This window comes from Seriola lalandi, unplaced genomic scaffold (assembly GCF_002814215.2).
Source record: "Seriola lalandi dorsalis isolate HSWRI2012SDOR001 ecotype SW California unplaced genomic scaffold, Sedor1 jcf7180002054544, whole genome shotgun sequence".
NCBI classification, from domain to species: domain Eukaryota; kingdom Metazoa; phylum Chordata; class Actinopteri; order Carangiformes; family Carangidae; genus Seriola; species Seriola lalandi.
The window spans coordinates 5,414,603-5,436,013 of record NW_019525097.1 but is presented as its reverse complement, the minus strand read 5'-3'; the positions used below and the strand labels follow the sequence as shown (position 1 = coordinate 5,436,013).

Genomic DNA, 21,411 nt, shown 5'->3' with positions numbered 1-21,411 from the left:
TAAACCATTTAGCTCCTGAACAGCTCTTATTCTTGAGATATTGTTTTCCCTCCAAACTGGGCTGAGAAGCTAATTAAATTTGGACTGTGGCTGGAGAAGTCCGTCCACTCAACAAGCCTCTTTGGAGGGCAGCCAGTCATTGTTTGGGGACTCTACACGGCCTTAAATCTCTACGGCTGTGAAATCTTGAGAAACAAAAAGGTGCCCTGGGAGGCATGCGCTCGGGCACAAAGTTGCAAAAGGTGAATATTGAGATTAGTGGTCAGTGTGGCTCTGGGACAAAGAAAGTCTCCTGTCCTGCTCCCCGTCTCTTTCTAGTTAAGATAAGGCTCCTCATCTATGTGCAATGAACCTGCAAATCCCAAACCGCTGCCTTCCAGTTCTTTCTCTTGGTTTTCCTCAAGAGCGACGATCAAACGAAGAATAAGTTGTTGTGTTAAATTATACATGTCTTTGTTTTATTTATGCTACACCGGATCAATAACGATGGAGATTTCCTTGTATGATTTTACTTTTATGGTCAATGGGGATCCCTAAGTAAACCACGCACTCCACATGACTCTTAAGGGCTCTTGCTCGCAAAATGCCAAGAAGCGCTTATCTGCAATCAGAGAAGTTGAGGGACGGTAGGAGTCCGCTTGTTAATTGCTCCATTTAGTCTCTAATCCGTTTCCTCTCCGACTCAAGGCAGTCTGTGTTCCAGGAAATGCTTTGGCGCAGAACAACAGACACGAGTGATTCTCCACCAAGAAATGTAAAAAGGGCTCAGCCAGAGGGAGGAAGGTTTAGGAAAACTCCCAAGGTGTCGATACACTTGACTACTTTTTGTTCACATTAAAAACTTATAATGAGAAGACTTAAGCAATACGCAGCAGGCAGAAGCTTTGGCTAAAACCACGACAGACAAACTGATACTGTTTTGTTACACCATCATGCATGATCTCCAACTTGCAACAGAAAAAATATCTTAAATATACACACACGTTCTAATGAGCTGTTGCATTATTACTCAGTAATATCAGTGAGGGTGTGTCGATCAAATAATTTTGTTTATGTTATAAAACAGAAACGGCTGATAGGAGCCATGAATGCTGTCACATGTGCACTAATATCCCAGCTCTGATCTTTTGGACTGTCCTGTTAAAGGTCATATTCTGGCTTTGAGAAAGCTAGACATGTTACCTGGAGCTACTGTGACACCAACCAGGATACTGTGGCATCTAAACACCTGATCCAGGTTTCCAAACATTCTCCATTTTGTGTGCAGGTTCGTCATCAACTTAGCCTTTACAATATTTAATCAGAAAAACTAAAATATATGATAATAGATGCAATTAAGGGTGAAACTAACAATTACTTTCATTATCATTGTATCTGCTGATTTTTTTCTTGATAATCGATTAGTTGTTTGGTTCAATGAAAAACAACAAAATACTGCTTTGTTTTGTTTGACCAAAGGTCTGAATTACGCAGACAGACACCCACAGAGTTTATCCTCAACTGCTGAGGGAAGATCAGAAACCTGGATACTGCTCTGATTGTGTACAGGTTTAGGAATATCCAGGATTCTTTATCAGATCCAGAATCTGATTAAAACCACTATGAGATTTAACACCACAATACTAGTGTGCATATATGCATGGCCAACTTCTTTAAAATGATGGTAATCAGTTGCTCAGTCACTTAGTGGCTAAAATGGAAGTCCTGATTAATTAGTGTACAGTAGGTTTTAGGAGGAAGAGCCAGTGTTTATTTTAAGTGTGTAAGACCAACAGATACAGACACAGAGCTAAACACCTACTGCAGGGAAAGTGTAATCTCTGTCCTGGTTTGTTTGCAGTGACAGTGTCGCCATATTATCTGTGAATGTTGTAAATTTATCACAATGACAAAAGTGTCACAACTTGTGTACAAAGACCCGGCAGTCATTAATTCATTTCCAACTAGAGGTAGTTTTTTTAAAACACGACCAACTGTCCATGTTGCCCATTCACCTTTGTGGCACATTGGCCATAGAACAGGTTGTGATATCGGTCTCAGCATTTTTCCTTAAAACGCTTCTAACTCCAAGACACTGAATGCAATTTAACAAACATCCAAACAGATTTGGTTCAACCTGCCATTTAAGGGTGTTGTGACACCTGACTTTGTAAGGAGGATGTAGACTGAAAAGAGTGAAATGGAGTGGTCCCACACCAACTATCCTCCTGTTGTATTACAGTAAAAAACTGCTCTTTTTGTGATATTTCTCATCACCGTCTATGATACATGAGGTTGAGCTGCAGTCAGATGAATACTTCTCATAATCAGTTGCGTCTTTGTGAGCCAAGTGTGACACCAGAGAGCTTACGAAAAAAAAAGGAAGATTCAGTAAAGTGTTGCATGACCTGCTGTAAGTCACCTGAACTTGATTGTCCCTCATGAGTCAGTATAGCACTGATTAGGAAATTTCACAGTAACCAAAACTTCACATGTAGCCTCACATTTTCTATTCTTATTCAGGTTGTAAAAAGTCCTTTCCCTTGGTCGAGATCACATGAGCCTACCTGCAGGTTAGAAAGCAACTGGAAAATCTGTTTTGGATTTGAACCTGAGTGACCAGCCGTTATCTCTACAGTGATCTTTGTGTCTACGTGGCAGGAGCACAGTTTCACCTTGTCACTGTGACCATATGCCTCTGACAGAGTGTTGCTGTTGTCATTCGAGGACACAGGAACGAGATATAGTGTGTGGGAGGAGCAGTGTAGAGGTTAACAACAGCCTAGCATGAGAACATGGACCTGTTATCAGTGCAGAGGTCACAAGTAAGGGGCCATAAAAACCACTGTCACAGGTGGACGTGGATGATGTGGCCCCAACTGACATGATAGTCATACAGATGTCAGTACAACAGCTGCTGTTTATGATGGTTCATGTTTGAGGTCAATTCAACATCAGAGGAGAAGGAGGCTCAACTCAAAGACCAGAGACTAGGAGAAATCACTTATGAAGTCAGGGGCACAATTCAGGATGATAAACTGACTTTTGAGGCCAACAATGACTTCATCTGCAAAAAGGCCAATTAAACTGTTCTTCCTGAGAAGGCTGAAGGGTGTAAAGATGACAGATCACTCTTGAAAATCTTGAAACTTTTATCAAATCAATTCCAACTTCTCCTTTTTTTTTTTTTTTTTAAAGTTAGTTTTTTGGGCATTTTTGCCTTTATTCAGATGGCAAAGTGAGAGAGAGACAGGGAAGTCAGGGAGAGAGAGGGAATGACTTGCAGCCAAGGGCCATGGGTCGGATTCGATTGGGACTAAGCCCATGTGGTACACGCTCTACCAGGTGAGCCACTGAGGCGCCTCCTGTCCCGGTTTTAAACATGTTGTCGGCACAGTTGTTATTGTGATTAACAAATACTGTTGAACGCTTTATTTATCTATTGTATTATTTTGTTTTATGATGTGTATTAGTTGTGTTAACTACTGTTGTAAACCAAACTGCCTCTCAGGAACAATAAAGACTTTCTAATCAAATCATGTTTAGTCTGGAGCCAGTCTAACTCGATCTTTTCTTTTTTTTTTAACAGTCCTTCAACTTCTGACAAAGATACCTGCTTTTACTTTTCCCCACATTTGTAATCTGTATACAACACCGCCTCAAACTCATGGGAGTCATTTCTATGTAAAGTAACAAGAGGCCAGCGATTTCTGTGACATGAAAGGGAATGTATGAATCTACAGTAACTGGTAGAGAAAACACTTGACATTGACAGAGAAGCCGTATTTAATGTGGATCAGTCGCGGCCGGCACTTCTGTCAATCTGTCAGTTTTCACAGCTAAAAATCGAGCTAAAAAAAAAAATCTTTTTTTATAATTCAAGTGCCGCAAGACAAGTCTTGAAGATTCTCCATCAAATGAGCATATAGGTGCTGGATGACTCCTACAATGGGTTTCTATGGCGACACAACTCCTCTGAAGATCTTATGCTTTGGGGAAAAAAAAAAATCTGTACTCATTCATTATCCCTAGGCACCATCTCTAATCACCAAGGTACTCATTACACTAAAAGACCAGTTTGAGGGATATTGATCTTGGAGTGAGGCGTTAAAGGGACCTCAATAAACACAAATTGGTTAAAAGAAAATAAAAAAACAGTAGGAAATGTAGTGTTTGATTTACATCTAGTAAGCACTGACTTTGCAACTTTTTTTTAAACATAATGTTAAGAGAAAAAAAAAAAACCTGCCTCAGATATCCTAAAGTGTTAGGTCCGGCTGCGAGCTGAGTGAGCACCTTGTCTCTGAGCGAGAGCCAGGTGTGCAGCTCCAAAGCATGCATGTGATGACCAGGCAGACTCTGACTCTATAAATCATGTCACCTTTCAGATATTTTCAAACAGCAACTTTCAGAAATGCACACAGCGGCAAAAAAAAAAAAAAAAAAAAAAAAAATAGAGGAGAAGGTGCATTTTAAAAGAAAAGGATTTCAACGTATTTAACACCCACTACTGCCCTCGCTCGGCCTCTGTACACCCACCTAGCTCTCCCATCTGCCATTCACAGAGGGCTTATGTTGCTGCAGTCTGTGAGGCTGAGATTATATGGAGAGAGGGTAGGAGACACAGCGAGGGAGGGTGGAGCTGAGGGGTGAGGACTGGAGGCAGGGACAGAAAGAGGGAGGTAGAAGGATTAAAAAAAAAAGAAAAGTGCAGAGCGCTGAACGTGGATTCATCTAGAAATGTTATCAAGGTCAGTTCAAATAGAAACCGTCAGGCTGAGGGAGTCACATTTAAGGTTCCAACACACCAAGATGACAGCAAAGACTGATCAAATGCTTCATGTCTTCTGTGATATTACACCACAAAGGCTACATCCAATGACAAGCTGACTGCTGACAAACACCTACGTGGAGGAAATAACTAGTCGGTAGTCTGTATTTACAATCCAGAAAAAGAAAACCAGATGGTACAGCATCTTAAAAAGATGTTCAAAAAAAAAAAAAAAAAAAAAATAGCCATCTTCATGCTCATCTGGTGGTTAAACAATATTTGCTGTTCTTCTGGTTGTACAACAAGAAAAGAAGAGGTGGAGGCAAACAACCAGGAGACACCACAGTAAATGGGTGAAATCTCTAGCTGAACAGACACTCGGAGAGCTCTCTTACCGACTGCCTCCACTGCAGATTTAATGTGCTGAATCATCAATAAGGGCCGACGGCTGACACTCACAGCCCTAACACTGTACAGCAAGGTCTGACAATCATCTTTTCTGCATGTTTTCCGATAACACTTTCAATTTCATGACTTTTACCACAAATATTTAGAAGTGTTATTCACTCCAACTTCAGTCAGGCTGGTTCTTGGCTGGCCCATAACAGCAGGCCGAGTCCTATAAATGCGAATATTGCTGACTGACTGAGTGATGTGATTCTATTCAATTCAATTGAATGCCTTTATTGTCACTGCACAGTGTACAATGAAAGTACGTGTCTCCAATGCTACATGCAGTAAAGTAAACATAAGCACATACAGTGGCAAAACCACAGTAGACACATTCCAATCGAGGCGAGAGCAGAGCTGCTGCATCTGTGCGTGTCGCCATCATAACGCCCAACAATCCAACTACAGTGTTAGTGATGAAGTTACACCATTGTTTGGCTGGCCGAGCGCTGGAATTTTGCCTTTGAAATTGCCCTTTCAAAATGATTTCGAACAAGCAGTATTGTCAACTTTGACAACTTAGCATCTTCGTCACTAGATTAAATGACTTTTTGGAGGCCTTTAGCTGCCTAGTGACAAATCTAGCGACTTTTTGGATAAAGCTTAGCTTCATTATTCTGTAGTGTGAGGCTGGGCTTTCCCTCCACAGTCACACCTCTCTGTGCTGACCACACAACAGCTGACATGAACGAGCTTCTAACTCTCTCAATGATCATTTTACAAGTAAATATAGACGAAATCACAACACAGCTGTTGTCTTTAACTTCTATATTTGGTGATTTTGTCAGACACCAGTGCAGTTATAAAATTAGGATATTAGCAGGGCAGCAGCTTAGAAATGGTTCGGAAGTGACTGCTGGTTAATGTGAAGTCTTAATGGGCTGCGTTTCAGTCACTATTTCAAACTTGTTCTGTTGTCTGAAAACAGAAACAGGAAAACATATAAATGAGAACAGCTTTATCGCAGATTCGTATTTGTGAGCAGAGACTAGGAGAGAAGCAAAAAGATAAAGAAGTGAAACGATCTGACAGAATGCAAATAAGAACGCAGTCCAGCCATTTGATCTAGTCTTGTTTAGTTCAATTTGTGTCTTGCATTACTGTTAAATGCATTTGGAAAAGTACAATGTTTCAAGTCCAAAGTAGCTCTTGGTCATGTGCAAATTGAAATACAAAATTCCCTTTGTCTCGACTACGTTGCAATGCTGAAAACCACCATCTAATGCAACAGACTCAAACTACTTTGCAGTATGGTGCCGTAATGTGTCCTATTTGTAAAATTCACAGACTTCCCCCGAGAACAAAATCCCTGACCTTCCCCTTCTTAAGTAAACCTGTTTTTGTCCTTTTGTGGCATTGAGAAAGACAAACTTTCAGATAAAAGACGCAACACAGAGTCTGTTGAAACAACCTGTAGCCTGATAGCTACTCTCAAAACACTTCAACCAATGGTCAAGTATCATTCAATTCTTCTTAATAGATTTGTCTGAAGTTATTCTGCGTGTGTTGTCATTGTAGATGATGTGAATAAAGACGCTGTGAATGGTTAGCTGGACAGGTGAAACCTTTGTTCTCACCTGTATGACTCTTGTGTGACTTGTATCGTTCGTGTTTCTCTGACCATGTCTGATTTCAAAAGTGCAGCAATTAAAGTGAAGTCTTATCAATGTTATTATTACCATTTTATAATTTGAAGGCAGGCTGGTGAAAAAACGCTACACTCACTGTAGAAATTGTCCCAGACTGACACAGCTGAAACACTGTCATGGGGTGGCACACTCTTCTATCTGCATCACCAAAGTGCATCATATTGCTCACTCCCCCACGGGCACATTAATCCTCTTGTTGACTCTGCACCTGTACCAGCACGGGCCTAACTTCTCTATGATCAGCACCGTCTACACAGTCAGAACTGTGTGCGCACACTTATAACGGGAACAGCTGTGTCTGTAGCTTGGTTGGGTGCCTCCCTGCCCGTACCCAGGATGCAGAGCTGCCGACCAAGCTGAGGGAAGCTGATTGTGTCGATGGCTGATTAGAGAGTCCCCGAGGTGGGGTGGGACTAGTGCATCCTCTGCTCGTCTAATTACAGACTTAATGAGTCCTTAGCTTTAGTCCAAGCGGCCAGAGAAGCCTCCTGAGAGGGTCTGGCAAGCCAGGGCTCATAAATCACCTTTTACTTTGCCCTATCCCACCCTGCACACAGAAGTGTACACACATACACGAGCTGTGTCACGGAGGTTGGTCAGGGGTGCAAAAGAATATTAAGGGTCGAGATGACTTCTGCCTGATGACTCCTGTTTGAGCCAGGATACGTCCCTTGCGATCTACCTTGTCAAGACAATGCACAGAGGACCTCATCTATCTTGAACCGAGTCTACAGAAAATCTAATCCTGGCCCACCTTCATCATATCCTCAAGTGGATGGATTAGCAACAGAGGGGAACCTGGAGGGCGGTGAGAGCAGGACAACATGGAGGGGCAATGCATTCACTTTGCATAAGAGCAGTGATATTCTTAGCTACAGAACAAAGGATGGTGATTGTGAATAATGCGGGTTAATTTCTTTTATGTCCTGCATTTCCATTTTTCTGTGTGATCTATGAGAAGTTCTTTTGCCATTCTACCACGTCAACATTTCCATTAAAACCCAGCAATGCTACAATATCACCAACTGGAATTTCTTTGAATGTGTCTTAAACATTCGCAAAAATCTACGCAGTCAAATGCTTGTACACTAACAATAGAACATGAGTCAAATCTATGAAAAAAATTGGTTTAAAACTATAAAAATAAACTTGATGTATGTCAGCAACTGATGATTATTTTACTATCTACACTGCTGATTATGTTCTCAATCAATCAATTCATTGCTTTGCCTGTGAAATGTGAAAAATGTCGACTGTAATTTCCCAAAGCCCAAGGTGATGCCCCACCAACAGTCCTAAACCCCAAAATATTTTGTTACAATATACAACAAAGAAGAGCAGATAATCCTCACATTTGAGAAGCTAAAACCAGTGAATATAATTAAAAATCAAATAAATTATTAAATGACTAAATTTGTTGATCAACTCATTTATTTTTTCAGGTTTAAAATATATGTATACATATTTTTTTTTAAAAATCACTTGAGTCTAAAAATGTCATTACTTGTATACAAAGGCAGACCTGGAGTAAACACTCTGAAATCTAATTAAACAATTTATGTTAAATAAGCCTTATCCGAAGCTGACTCTAATCAAAGAGGGAGAAAATCAAGGCAACATTTGTCTTACATGAAATGACATGATGACTGAAATGTTTTGTCACATGTGAAGGCTGTAACGCTTTACTATTAAGTGTGTTCTGCTGATTTAATAGGCATGCAAGGTGGGTTTTTCTGCAGTGAACTTGTGTCATCAGTGGGTGGACTTAAAAATCAGTGATAAGTTCTTCCTCTGTATATGTGAACACTGGTAAAGTGAGTCATATGAATATTGTAGGGTCTCAAAGTCTCTGTGTATCAAATCTAAGTGACTTGTAACTCTATTACAGATCTGTGATGTGACTCCCTGGTAATATGATTCCTCTCATGAAGAAAATTTATAGAAGACATACACATTGGAAGGGCTATGAGAGCTGGAATGTGACATGAGCAAGGTCACTTTATTAGTATCATAACCTGAAAGCACGGATAAAGGTCTAAAATGTTTAAAGTCTACTAACATTATGTTGCACTTCCTTCGCGATGCAATGTCGTGCATTTTCATGTGATGCAGTTTCTTTGCATGTAGGCTGCATAACGAATTTGCATAACAATAATGGTTCTGGTGTTCCCTCTCATGTGAATGACAAATTGCAGTTCTGAAAATAGGTTAAAACAAACCTCAGATGGAAAAGTGAAAGCTGAATGTAATGACAGACATTTTATCCTTACCTGTAATGTACATGTGTGACTGTAGGAGGCCTGTAGCCAAAGATCCAGGTCTGAATGTCCATGGGTCTTGCTTTAGGGTAAGCTATGGTCACGTCTATTACCCAATGCAGGCCTTTACGCTTGTTACCTGTCATGGAAGAAACACAAACACAGAAAGTGAGTTGGGAAGACACACAGGGAGCTAGCTAAAACATACTCAAACTTAGCCTTATATTTTAGGTATATGCCTTATTCCAATAATCACCACAGTGACAGTCTTCTTGTTTAACTCCCACACAAGCCACAAGGTCTTAGAGGTCAAGATGAGTCTACAGCACAGCAGCCCAGCAGCTGGTAGAGAGTCAATTCCATCAACCTGCTCCTCCATCTTAAAGGACAGTGTCTGTAACTAGTATGCGGATATTTTCATATCATAGCAGTGAAGCCAAATGAAGGATGGATACCTGCCAAAGTGGCTGGTGGAAGACCAAGCACCAACTTGACAGAATTTGGCTGGCAGCTACACTTATGAGTCACAGTGAAACTAGAATTACTACCTCGTAGTTGTATGCCTCCACCACTCAGACTAGTTTCAGGATTTAATCCCTGTTTATCCAGAATCATAAAAAAAAAATAGTTTGATTTGAAATTCCTTTGTTTGAAATTCAGTTATGGAGTTATGGCTAAAGTGTAAAGCGCAGTCAATCTGATCTTGACCTTTGACCACCAAAATCTAATTAGTTCATCCTCGAGTCCAAGTAAATGTTTGCGCTAAATTTGAAGAACTTCCCTCAAAGTGTTACTGAGATATTGCGTTCACGAGAATGGGACAGATGGACGGACAGACGAAAACATAATGCCTCTGGTCCTGGCTGTCGCCCGCCATAATGAATGACTATGAAAGTGTACTTTCTTGTATTTTGTTATTCCTATTTATTAACTATAATTTATGAAAGGGTAAGACAGACAGATAATGTGGAAAAGGAGAGAAGGGGGAATGAGAGAGGAAGGCGAAAGATGACAGATGGGAGAGGGAGTACTAGACACGTGATACAGTTTGGGAGTCAGCTGTGGGGCGCATGTGAAAAACTATTTATGTACATTATGCAGGGTCAGCACTTCACTCACCTGCACATACACAGACAGAAATAAAAGAAATAAATGAAAAGACGGACATGATGAGGCTAATGTTTCTTCTCTACATTAAATTCCTTGTCTGTTAATAATTCCACAAATGCAGGACGTTGACACAAACATACATGTGTGAAATATGCCACGACTTTGACTGTAAGGATGCAGTGACTTTCCACAGACAGTCAATCTGTGTCATTACTGGGAGTGGTGAATGTTGAGAAACATACAAGAGGTGATCGACCAAACAGCACTGCGGAGTGCAAGGCATATTTCTTCATTATAAATGGAAGCTTCCCGTTTCCCACTGCATTTAGCAGCTAGTCTAGACACGTACCAGATATGTTTATTTCCTGGAAACACAGAGATGAAACTGATAACAACCTTAACATCTGACAGTGGGTTTTGACAGCAAACAAGCTGTGGAGCGTTCCTTTAAGGTGACGACTGCACGAGCTTGTCAAATGTGAAAGGGAGAACACCAGCAGCCTCAGTCAGTAAATCTGAAATGAAGCTGATCTGAAGAAGTGCAGTGTCTTTGACTGTTTGACTAATGTCCCAGCCCCTGCTATTACTATAGAGCAAGCACCCCCCACTCTGAGCACACTGGTTTCTTTATGTAAAGCAAACATGCCATGCCTGCGTGACAAAGTGAAGCTACATTTTTACAACTGACAGCAGCGCCTTTACATTACACCCTGCCAGGGTCAACAGCGGTAAAACAGAAAACGTTGTTAACAAGTCATAATTTCAACCCTTTCACACACATAAAATAGAGAAAATGAGGAGCACAGGGTGAAAGAGTGCGACAGAGCTATTACCAAATGAGTGAGAGAGTTTTATAAACACAGAGTTCCTTTGATTTAGGTGTACAAAGTTGCCTGATTTACTCACCAGCCTTTACAGGCTTGTTGTGTTTATACTCACGCTCTTGCAAAGTATTACTAACCCACTAAGGAGGAAAGACTTATGTAGAAGAGGTAAGCGCGCTAAATCAAATAACAAGTTTGAAGCTTAGTGTTGGTGACACTTAAATTATGTGACCGTATTGTACTTTGTTTATATCCCAACATTAGCTTTTTACTTCTGGTGATTGTATTTAGGCTTCAAAAATCATAAAAGTGCTGATCGTCTTATGAAAATTATTTTGCTGAACAAAACGTTTAATTTTCTGCAATAATCCAAAAGCCAACGAAAACATCTCACTGGCTTTTGGTCGAGGGAACCAAGGTGATGCTAACTTCTGGGTTGGACTACAAAAATACGTCATCCCTGTGTAACCAGGCAAATATTGACATGTATTCTTTAATTAATCCCCAAATGTGCTTGTTGAATTATCAGTAGATACTGCTTTTACTGTGTTTCTCTGGCATGAGAGACAATGTAACTGGTTTAACAGCTAAACTTTTCCGTACTTCTGTGATTCCAGTTGTCTTGTTACTTAAGCTCCAATGATTAGTTGATTATTTGATTAATTGATTAGTGTTGTATTAGTTGTATTATTGAATTTGTGATTTGATAAATGTTTTGAGTAATTTTTAAGTAACCATGTTAATATAATCCGGCCTCAGTTTTTGAAATGTGAATATTGTCTTGTTTCTATGATGGTAAACTCAACATGTTTGGGTTGGGTGTTGGGACTGTTTATTGGCCAAAACAGGACACCTGAAGATTTAACTTTGTAAAAACTGGGATGGACATTATTCACAATTTTCTGACATATTATTTATGAAACGACTTTTTAATTAAAGAAAATTATAAACAGATTAATCAATAAAAAAAAAATTTCGCTTACTGCATAGATGTACCCCTACACACACACACACATAATGAGGGCAGAAACCCATGACAGACACCACACCTAAGAGTGCACACCTCTGTTTGCGTAGTGTAAATCTGTTTGAGAACTTTAACTCCAGATAAAGGAGCCAGAAATACGCAGGTGAGGGACAAGCTGCTGGCTTATTCATACCAATGTTACAGTGACTTGGTAGGCAGTGGTACTGATGGGAATGGCTACAACCAGAGCTATCCCTGTGTGTGTAATTGGATCCAGATCTCTGTCCAAGTGTGCTGAAAGGCAGCCATCGTCTCCTGTGTGGCCAGCCAAAGAACAGGGCCCTGATCCAAGGTATCGTCAGTGCCCTTTACACCGTGACAAACAATACTGTAATAACAGCAGTCGTGGTAATTTAAAATGACATCAGAGAGGCCCTGTCCTTCTGTAAACACTTAGAGGAAGGAAATACACTGGCAGATATCTGGCTCTCTATCAGGCCACTCTGCGGGCCAATTACAACACTTCAAGCCCACACTTGTCCCTCCTACAGACTAAACTGTGGGTAAAAACAGTCTCTGATTGGTCGGTGCTATGATACATGTTTACCTGTGGGTCATATGGAACATCATTCACACCCTACATGACTCACAGCTTTGAACTTTGCTTGCCTGCCAACTGTTTTATAACATATATAAACCTTATCAGTCTTAGCTGCAAAACGGAGCCTTTCTGCAGGCTATGAAGTACACTGTCAACCATTGACCCATGTGCTTTGTATCTGTGCTGAGCAGTGTATTTAGCCCGGGTGACATTGCATGGCTGATACACAGCGGCATACACATTTACATCAAATCCTATTTTCTCCAAGTGGCCCATTTGTCTGTGTGAGTCAGCAAGCTCTGGGCACCTCTGCAGAGCATCAGGGAGGGTCAGAGGGAGACAGAGCTGTGTCTTTGATCAGCCACACACACACACACACACACACAACACACACACACACACACGATAGTGAGGGACATAATGCTCTTCTGGGTATGTGTGTTTTTTTCTTGCCCTAGGTTTTAATGCCATTAGCTAGATTCAAGTGGAAGGACAAGCCCTACTGCAGCAACCAGCTTCCCCTCCTCCTGAGCTGCAGGAACAGAGGAAAGGACACAGGGACATGTACATAAAGAATGAACTGGGATATGAACTGGAAGTACAGTACACAAAAGCAGTGAAACCCATAATGTTCAATGAGAAAAGACTAATACTGACATGTCTAAAACCTTAAAATGTTAAAAAAATAAATAAATAAAAAAATCCCCTTCCTGTCAGTTACAAACAAAACGTCTGTGATCATCAGTGTTTGTTGACACTGATGAGATGGTTAAAGACTTTGTGCTAAATTAGCAGACAAGCCAAAAACAAAAACTGCACACACAGCACATACTTTAGCACATAAACAGCACTGAGCTTGTTTTATCTAAATTTTACGAGGCCAATTAAGAGATACTCCTTTGGTTTGACAGTCCGTCCTGCAGAGGGATAAACAGACGGCATTTTGCCGTTAGTGCTGAGGCTGTTGGACACAGAGCTGTGTTAGCAAACTCAAGGAAGGCTCAAGTCCCTGAACCACATTCCCAATAATGCTGGCTAAAGTCTCTCTGAATTACTATTAACACAGCACACCCTTAAAATGGATTTTGAACCAAAGCCAGGAGAGTCCACTGGGTAAACGGAGTGTGCAGTGTGCACAGGGATGGGGGAATCATTGTATCTCTATGTTTATGGCCATTTTAATGCCGTGCTGTTTTGCTGAGGATGGTTCCAATAAGGAGGTTTACTGAGTTATCTGGGTAATTTAGTAAAACCCTGAACAGGTATTTTTTACATTAGTCCACAGTCTAGATTTAAGGGCGTACTAACCCTCCTTTTGAAACAAGGCCCTGATCCAGGTAGTATGAAAAAACATTCAAACTTTTGTTTATCAAATTCAGCATAAGAAAAATCACACTCATTGCACTTTATGTGGGCACATGAATTCTTAACATTCCTATATCTTGTGGTCATGTCATTAACGTATTTTGGGAGAATATATGTTTAATCATAAGCAAAATTTTAGGTTATGAGATCCCTGAGGACAGCAAGTTTTTGTATCTTGGATTGATTAAAAATGTAAACTGGCATAAATGAATTGCACTAGGCTAAGATAATGGCATAGTAAGGGATGTATTTGTGAGAGAAACATGACGTTGCATGAGACGTTTCCCTTGGGGAATAAGGGCAGACCATCCCCAGAAAATGAGATGAGTGGATCACCTGCACAACAAAAAGATAGTAGAATAAGAAATGTGCACCTCACTTGGTCTCCAAACCGTGTTGTTTGTTTTCTCTTCTTTTGTAAAACATTTTTAAATTGTTACAAATAAAGTGACGAAAAAAAAAAAAAAAAAAAGAAATTTTCAATCTCAAAGCTTGTTAATTGCAGAGCGTCTTCCCGCTCATTGGCTGAATTTAGGGCTGGTCTCTAGACAGAAAAATTACTCTTCTGCAAATCACCACTGTGGTTTCAGGGACCTTGATGCAATTTCTGGCACCTCTGTGCATGTCACCCCTCTCCTCTCCTGGCAATCTTTACCACCAGTCACCTTTCATTTAAAACAGGATTCCCAGAGGACAGTGGGACACAGAGGTGATGATTTAACGCTTCATGTTTGAAGCATGCTCCATCCCTGGTCCTCTAGCTAACATTTGAGCAACAACTATAGCGCACACTACAGCTGGACAGTTCACAAAGACTGAAGTACACTGACGAAAGAAAAAATAAAACTCTGCCTGACTTCATTCTACTTTTTGAGGCCCACAAACCTCAATGAAAAAAAACACAATCTGCAACTTCAAACAACACCTTCAAATCCATCACATCACAAAAGGCTGAATAAAACATACTCAAAATCAGTTTCAACATTTCAAGTGAATGACTGCTACTCTGAAAATTCTGTCTTTTTATGGGATTGCTGTTGATTTGTAAAGTTGTGAAGTGAAGATTGAAACGTGTTAGAGAGCAGCAGCTAGTTTGCTGAAGTGTGCTGTCACACAGTACTGTTTCATTTTAAAATGTCGTTATATTGAAAACTGAAGAAAAGGAGGCGTTCTGGAGTGACCTGTCATTATTCTGGGATCAATTCTCAAGTTCAGGATGCAGGAATTAAAAAAAAAAAAAAAAAAAAAAAAACACTTAAAAGGGTTAGGATTTCTATAGAATGTTTGTTTTTTAGAAGTGAACAAATAAGAGCTTATTTATAGATTTTAAGAAGCTGGAAAAACATGACTGACTTGTTTATTTAGCTATTGTGCAGTTATGTCCTTCCCTTTTCAAGCCAATCCTGCTCTCAGACCCCCGCTCCTCTCTCTGGGTCTCTACATCTCCAGGTTTTGGATTGTTTGTCATTTTACTCAACCATACACTTCTTAGATTATTTTTTTATAACTAATATTTTACTGGTTCAACCTTTTATAAAAAAGGGACAAATAAGTAAAAAAAACATTTATAGAAGCAAAAGCTTCATATATTACTGATTGAGCTGCTTATCCTTTTGTGGTAAATGTTTTTTATGTTTTAAAAATACAACATACAATGGCATTTAAACCTGGCTTATTTCCCCTCCTTGTCACATACTTTAACACTGAGTTGAGCCAAAGACACTTCCTTGTGGTTTAACCCTCTGATTTTGCCTAATTTTTGCTGACTTTCTGCGTGTTCATGTTTGTCTTTCAAATCTTAAATATATAATAAATTGTGCCTATAAACTTACAAATCTTCATCCTTCTTTTGAGGGATTCTGACTAAAGTTTTGGTGTGTTATGTGTTAAGTTACCTGTCTGGTTTGGGGTCCCGGTCTCGCTGCCCACGCTGCCGTTCTCCTGCTGGGCGGACAGGGTTTTCAGGATGACGTGGGTGGCCCCGAGACGAGGCAACGTGACGTGGGTCAGGTGGGGGAGCGAGTTCTTCTTAGCAAATAACTGGCTGGTTTCCCGCCGCTTGCGCAGGAAGCCGCCCTCGGGGAACAGAACTATCCACTTCCTGTCACGGCTGTGGTAGTATTTGTCTAGGTGATCTTTCAGGTAGACCAGCTGCTTGTCTCTGTGAGCTTTACCCTGTAGGAACAACGGAAAAATACATTCAGACAACATAACACAACATCACAGTTCAGCTAATAATTTGGTCACATATGGAAGATTTCAGTGTGGTCACAGCTGTGTCAAGCCACTATTAGTTTAGAAAAGGTAAAAGCTCATTCTTAAAGTGCCATCATTTCTCAGAGTTGGAAGGTATTTAAGAATCCCGAACAAACAAAGTAATTGAAGCTAAATGCTAAATTCATTAACTTCATTAGATGGAAGGTTTTGTCAGCAAATAAACAAATCCGAAGTTAGCTGCAGTAACACTGTGGGGCACTCAGAGAAACATTAATGGCATGACTGAAATGGATGCAAAACCTGATGGCCTTGATAACATTAAGAGCATTAGCAGTGATGGGACGAGGAGGAGTGGGATTGATTTCTAGGTAGGCCTGGTCAAAAGCTATTCTAAAAGCATTAGCAAAGCTGGGCTGGATTCTGTGTGTGTGTCATGTTAGCACACGTGTGTTTGATCTATGGAGCTGTATGTAGTAAAACTGCTTACAACAATACAGATTTATTGCGAAAACAAAAACTACTGGAGAACTATTCTTAGCTGCTCTGCTTTAAACACATGGAGAGAGCAGGAGTGATAGAACGCAAGAGAAAGAGAGAGATCACAAACTTATACATGACCTCGAGACTGTTGTGATTTTACTCTAGCTTTAAGAGCCAAGTGGATTGAAGGAAATGTGCTCAAATCTGTGTCTGTAAGAGTCAGACTGTCAGTGTAGTGGGGAGAAGGAGAGTTACTTCTCCTGCTTTCCCAGTGTCAGAAGAATATCCTTTCTTTTTAAATTAATAGAATGGTGTCTTGCATTTGGATTCAACTGTATTATCACTGGGTTTATCCACTCAAGGTCTCTGATGTTAGGCCACCTGTTTCTCAAGCAAACAGCTTTATTGCAGCCACGCTCCCACATGCTTTAGTCAAATGGAACCAAGGATATACATAGATACAGAGAGTGTGCATGCAGTAGCCACTGGTCAGGGGATAATCACTGCGAACATTTACTAGATGGAGAGGTACTTTATTAGCACAATGTCTTTGGATCAAACACAGCAATGCTTTAACTTTTTTCCTGTTGCCTGCTGCCATTTAACAAGTAAAAAACTATCCTGGATTTTCTTTACATCAAAGCTGTTAATACTCACTAGACCACTATTAGATCCCATTCTTATAATTTCTTCTTGTAAGAACTTGTGTTTATCACATGTTGGCCAGGTTGGCCGCTGGTCACTGATGTGATGATTTTGAGTGTATTAAGAATATGAATTCTTACACGGTGTGGGTTTGAAAATCCTTGAATAATGCCTCTAATCTAAGGTTCTTCTAAATTTTAAAAAGTTAAGCACACGTGTGCTCCCAGAAAAAGTTTAATTAAAACCCCATACCATAAGTAACTGTGTGACTGCCATCAAAAGCATGCTGTGTTGTGCTGTGCATAATGATGCTGGAGACATGTCTGCCAGCCTGAGTGGTCACCAGATGCTTGGGAGGCTGGGGCAGATGCTTGCTGTGCTGTGTGGACGTGTGAAGTATTCTGGGGAAGGATGTCAAGAATGCGCACACTTGAATGCCAGAGGGGAATCACGCAGGGAGGAAGATGGCAGAAATGAGTGAGCCTGCTCAGGCCTTCCACTTTAGCAGGCTCATGGTGCTTCACCCTCGGCACAGTGCCTGATGTGAAATTCCATAGCGAAGCATTTCCATGACCCAAAAAAATTGAATTCCCTCTTGTCATCGCGTTTCTGCAGCTCAAAAAAAGTGAGAGAGGATGTGTGGGCTTTTTCATTTATCTTCAGACAAAATCAAATATGGACAAACACGTGTCGTTATTAACGGAGGCAACCCATCAGCAGTGCTGTCCTTTAATAAGAAGTAATGATATTTTTAAACTTTTGTACTGTTTAGCCCCACAGAGAAAACCTGACCACTGAGAAAACAGATCAGCTCTTTACCAACATCTACAGCATCAAATATTTAAACTGGTGTATTTTGTCATACAGTGGTTTGGGCTGGGTGAATATTTTAAGTGCCTACATTGTAAAAACAAAAGTTTGAACAAAAGTTTGTTTTCAGTCATAAAGTAACAAAGATGTTGTCTGGCTTCATTAGCTGTCTTGAGTCACTGTACACTGCGACTCGAACAGTCACACTATATGCATGCACCTGCTACAGTCCGAGGACTGTCGTGACTTTAACAAACAGCCCCACTGAGGCTAGTAAGCTAATGCTAACTAGCAGCTGTCTGCAGATATCAGACTGATGTCACAAAGCACAAACAGAAGAAGCAGATGAATTAGTGCACACTCTTCTCTGCTTCACCTGTGCTGAAACTGATCATTAAAGTGAATGTCTGTACTGTACTTAGTTGAGGAGTCTGATATTAACAGTCCATTGCTGTGTGGTATTTTCAAAGTCATGACAATGAAAGCCTTGCACTGTTGCAGGTGCTTCATTATTCTTTCACAACTGTCTTCAGCATTAAATCCTATGAAATGTTATGACATAATTTTCCTGTATTTTGCAGGAAAATAAATTGATTAAAATTGTGAACTGACCCTGAAAACAAACCAACAAAAAACAAGATTACATTTTTTCCCATATTGCACAGCCCAGCTCATACAGTTATTACAAATGATTTGTGAGAGTGGATTCACCCACTTGTATGATATTCTGTCGATTAATCTGTCAATAATCAAACTCTAAAACTTGCATATTTCAGGTATTTCCTGACCCGTAGGAGCCCTGTAGGCTCCTTGTGTAGGTGTGTCGGAGCTGGCTGCTCTGTTCCAGCTGCCCTCACAACAAAGGGTCAGCCTGACCCAGCGGGGCTGAGAAGCCCTCCCACATGTCTGTCCACAGCCATCATCCCTCTCAGTCTTACCTGTCTGATGAAGAAGTCCCCATGGATCAAGGACACTAGGCCAAAGTTGGTGTATTTGAACACATGGTCCATCAACCACATCATTTTTCGTACCACCTGAAAAAGAAATAACATCTGTGACAAACCCCACAAAAATTTTACTCAGTCCCACATTTTCCTGTAAGCAGTAGCACATGACTTTGGCTTCGGTGCCAGTGCCCCAAACTGATACTGCCCCCTCCGAGCACTTCCACCCTCATGACCTGCACCGATGCAGCTTTGGCTTACTGTCCTTTCAGTGCTAAGAGGATAAACTGGGCCAGGGATGCAGTTGTTGAGGCGGATCATGTCATCATGTCTGTGCAGTTCAGCTCGGCAACTTCCAGTTCAGTGGCAGCCACAGCCAAAAAACAAACACACATCATCACAGCTACACACACCTTCCAGCAGGACAGCAGGCTGCATGGTTTGAAGATTTTGTCAAATCAATAAATCTTTGTGTGAAAAGTGTCAAACTGGACAGTTAATGTGACTTTTCTCTCTCGATATTCTATTTTCAACTTCACTTCTGCTGCCAACAATCTTCTTCCTGAAACACAAGCTTGTTCTGTATGTGAAAAATTGACATCAAAATATGTTTGTAATATCAACCTAGGCAATTACGCAAGCAAATATGAATGAATAATATCAATAGTAAAACATAGACTTATTAACACCTCACGGCATGGCTTGAGGTGCTACAGGCTGCAGTCGGACCCTTCTTAGCTGATGACTTTCCAATCAGTCGTCATGTTCAAACTAAACATATGATATATAAATATGAACTAAAGATATTACCACACAAAGCCAGTGTCCATCCCCCAAATAAATTCTCAGAGAGAACAACGTTGTAAAGGCACATAGTAGTGAGGATGAGATATATCACACCTTTCCAAAATTATGACATATGCCTTTACAAACAAAGCTTCAGTGTTTAGGTACAGTGGAAATCTTAAAAATCCAACTCTCTCAGCTTTCACGGCTCCAATTCTGTCTCTAATGACTTATTTCGTATGTCAATATGTCTATTTACACAATATAGAGTTTATCATTGATCTGTGTTTGTTTATGGTGCCAGACATCTATGTGAACTCTGTGGGTGTGCATGGCGTGTCTTCTCCAATGAAAAGTAGTTGCGTAAAATCATCCTAGTAGTAATCCAATTATCCAATAGTATCCTTTTGAAAAAGAGGAAGGTGTGTGTGGACTGTTGCGTGGACATGTTTCGCTGCCACACCTGTTGACAATAATCTGTATGAAGGAATGCAAAGCAGCCACCACTCGGATCTTTACACATCTGTTGTTGGCTGCCTGACACTGACAGACTTCAATTCACATTTTGTAATTTGAATGCAGCAAACCGCAGCACTGCTTCACGCTGCTGAATCTCTCTACTGACTTGACTGTTGTCACAAAAAAAAAAAAAGGTATCATCTCATTACTCTCTCCTGTTCTACACAAAACACTCCCTCCTCCTCTGGGGACGACCAAAAGTCAGTATGTGAAATGGGCAAAACCACTGAGTATAAAATAATAAAAAATAATAAAGAGTGTTTCATTACAAAATGACTGAATTGAACAGCAGAACTTGATAACAAGCAGTGTAAGATAATCAAAAGAGGAACTTTAATTTGAACTGAAACTTGTTCTTATAAACAATTTCCTTTGTGCAAATATCTTTTGGCTAAACAAAGTGACAGCTGAGACATTGGCTAACCTTTGACAAACATCCTTAAAACAAACATATTTAACTTGGGCTGAGAGGGTTTTTAGATCAATGTGTACAATTCTACATGAACTCCTTATTTGAAGTAACAAAGAAACACAAAAATTGCTCAGAAAGCATCCTGTCCAGTAAAATACAGAGAGTGCAAAGTGCCCTGCAGGCTCAAACTACTGCACGGCTTCAAGTTACACTGATGTCACCCCAGTTCAACCTTAACATTGTTATATTCTTGGATTTCCTAAAAGAGATACAATGAGGCAACATCTCTCTCTCTATTCTTACCGTGCCCTTGTCTTGCAGGCACATCATGAGGGTGCACACATCTCCTGTGGACTGGTGGTTTACGATGACCATGGCTTCCTCTTCAGAGATGGGCCGTACATCGTCACCCCACTCTGTTACTGCAAGGCAAAATAAATAAGACAAATTTTGGTTAAACAGGCTGTGTAAATAGTTTCTTTTAAAAGTGCCCTGTGGAGTTTACTTAAAAACAATGTTTCTGTTTACACTCAGTGTTTGTCACTAAAGCTCATTGTGTCAATGTCTGAGGTCTAACAAGCACGCTAACTCCATTTCATCATGATGAAGGCCACATTCCTCAGT

General features: G+C 40.4%; 1 protein-coding gene across 2 annotated transcripts in view; it reads right to left on the bottom strand.

Annotated features, from left to right (window-relative positions):
• The window catches only part of lpgat1 (lysophosphatidylglycerol acyltransferase 1), a 47,308-nt gene that overhangs the window by 7,668 nt on the left and 18,229 nt on the right, over positions 1 to 21,411 (bottom strand). For both annotated transcript variants that reach the window (XM_023414897.2, XM_023414898.2), the window contains exons 3-6: positions 21,091 to 21,209; positions 19,065 to 19,160; positions 15,870 to 16,149; positions 9,120 to 9,246 (exon numbers count right to left, since the gene is read on the bottom strand). In XM_023414897.2, coding sequence (XP_023270665.1) covers positions 9,120 to 9,246; positions 15,870 to 16,149; positions 19,065 to 19,160; positions 21,091 to 21,209 — 622 coding nt within the window. The remainder of the gene's footprint in view (positions 1 to 9,119; positions 9,247 to 15,869; positions 16,150 to 19,064; positions 19,161 to 21,090; positions 21,210 to 21,411) is intronic.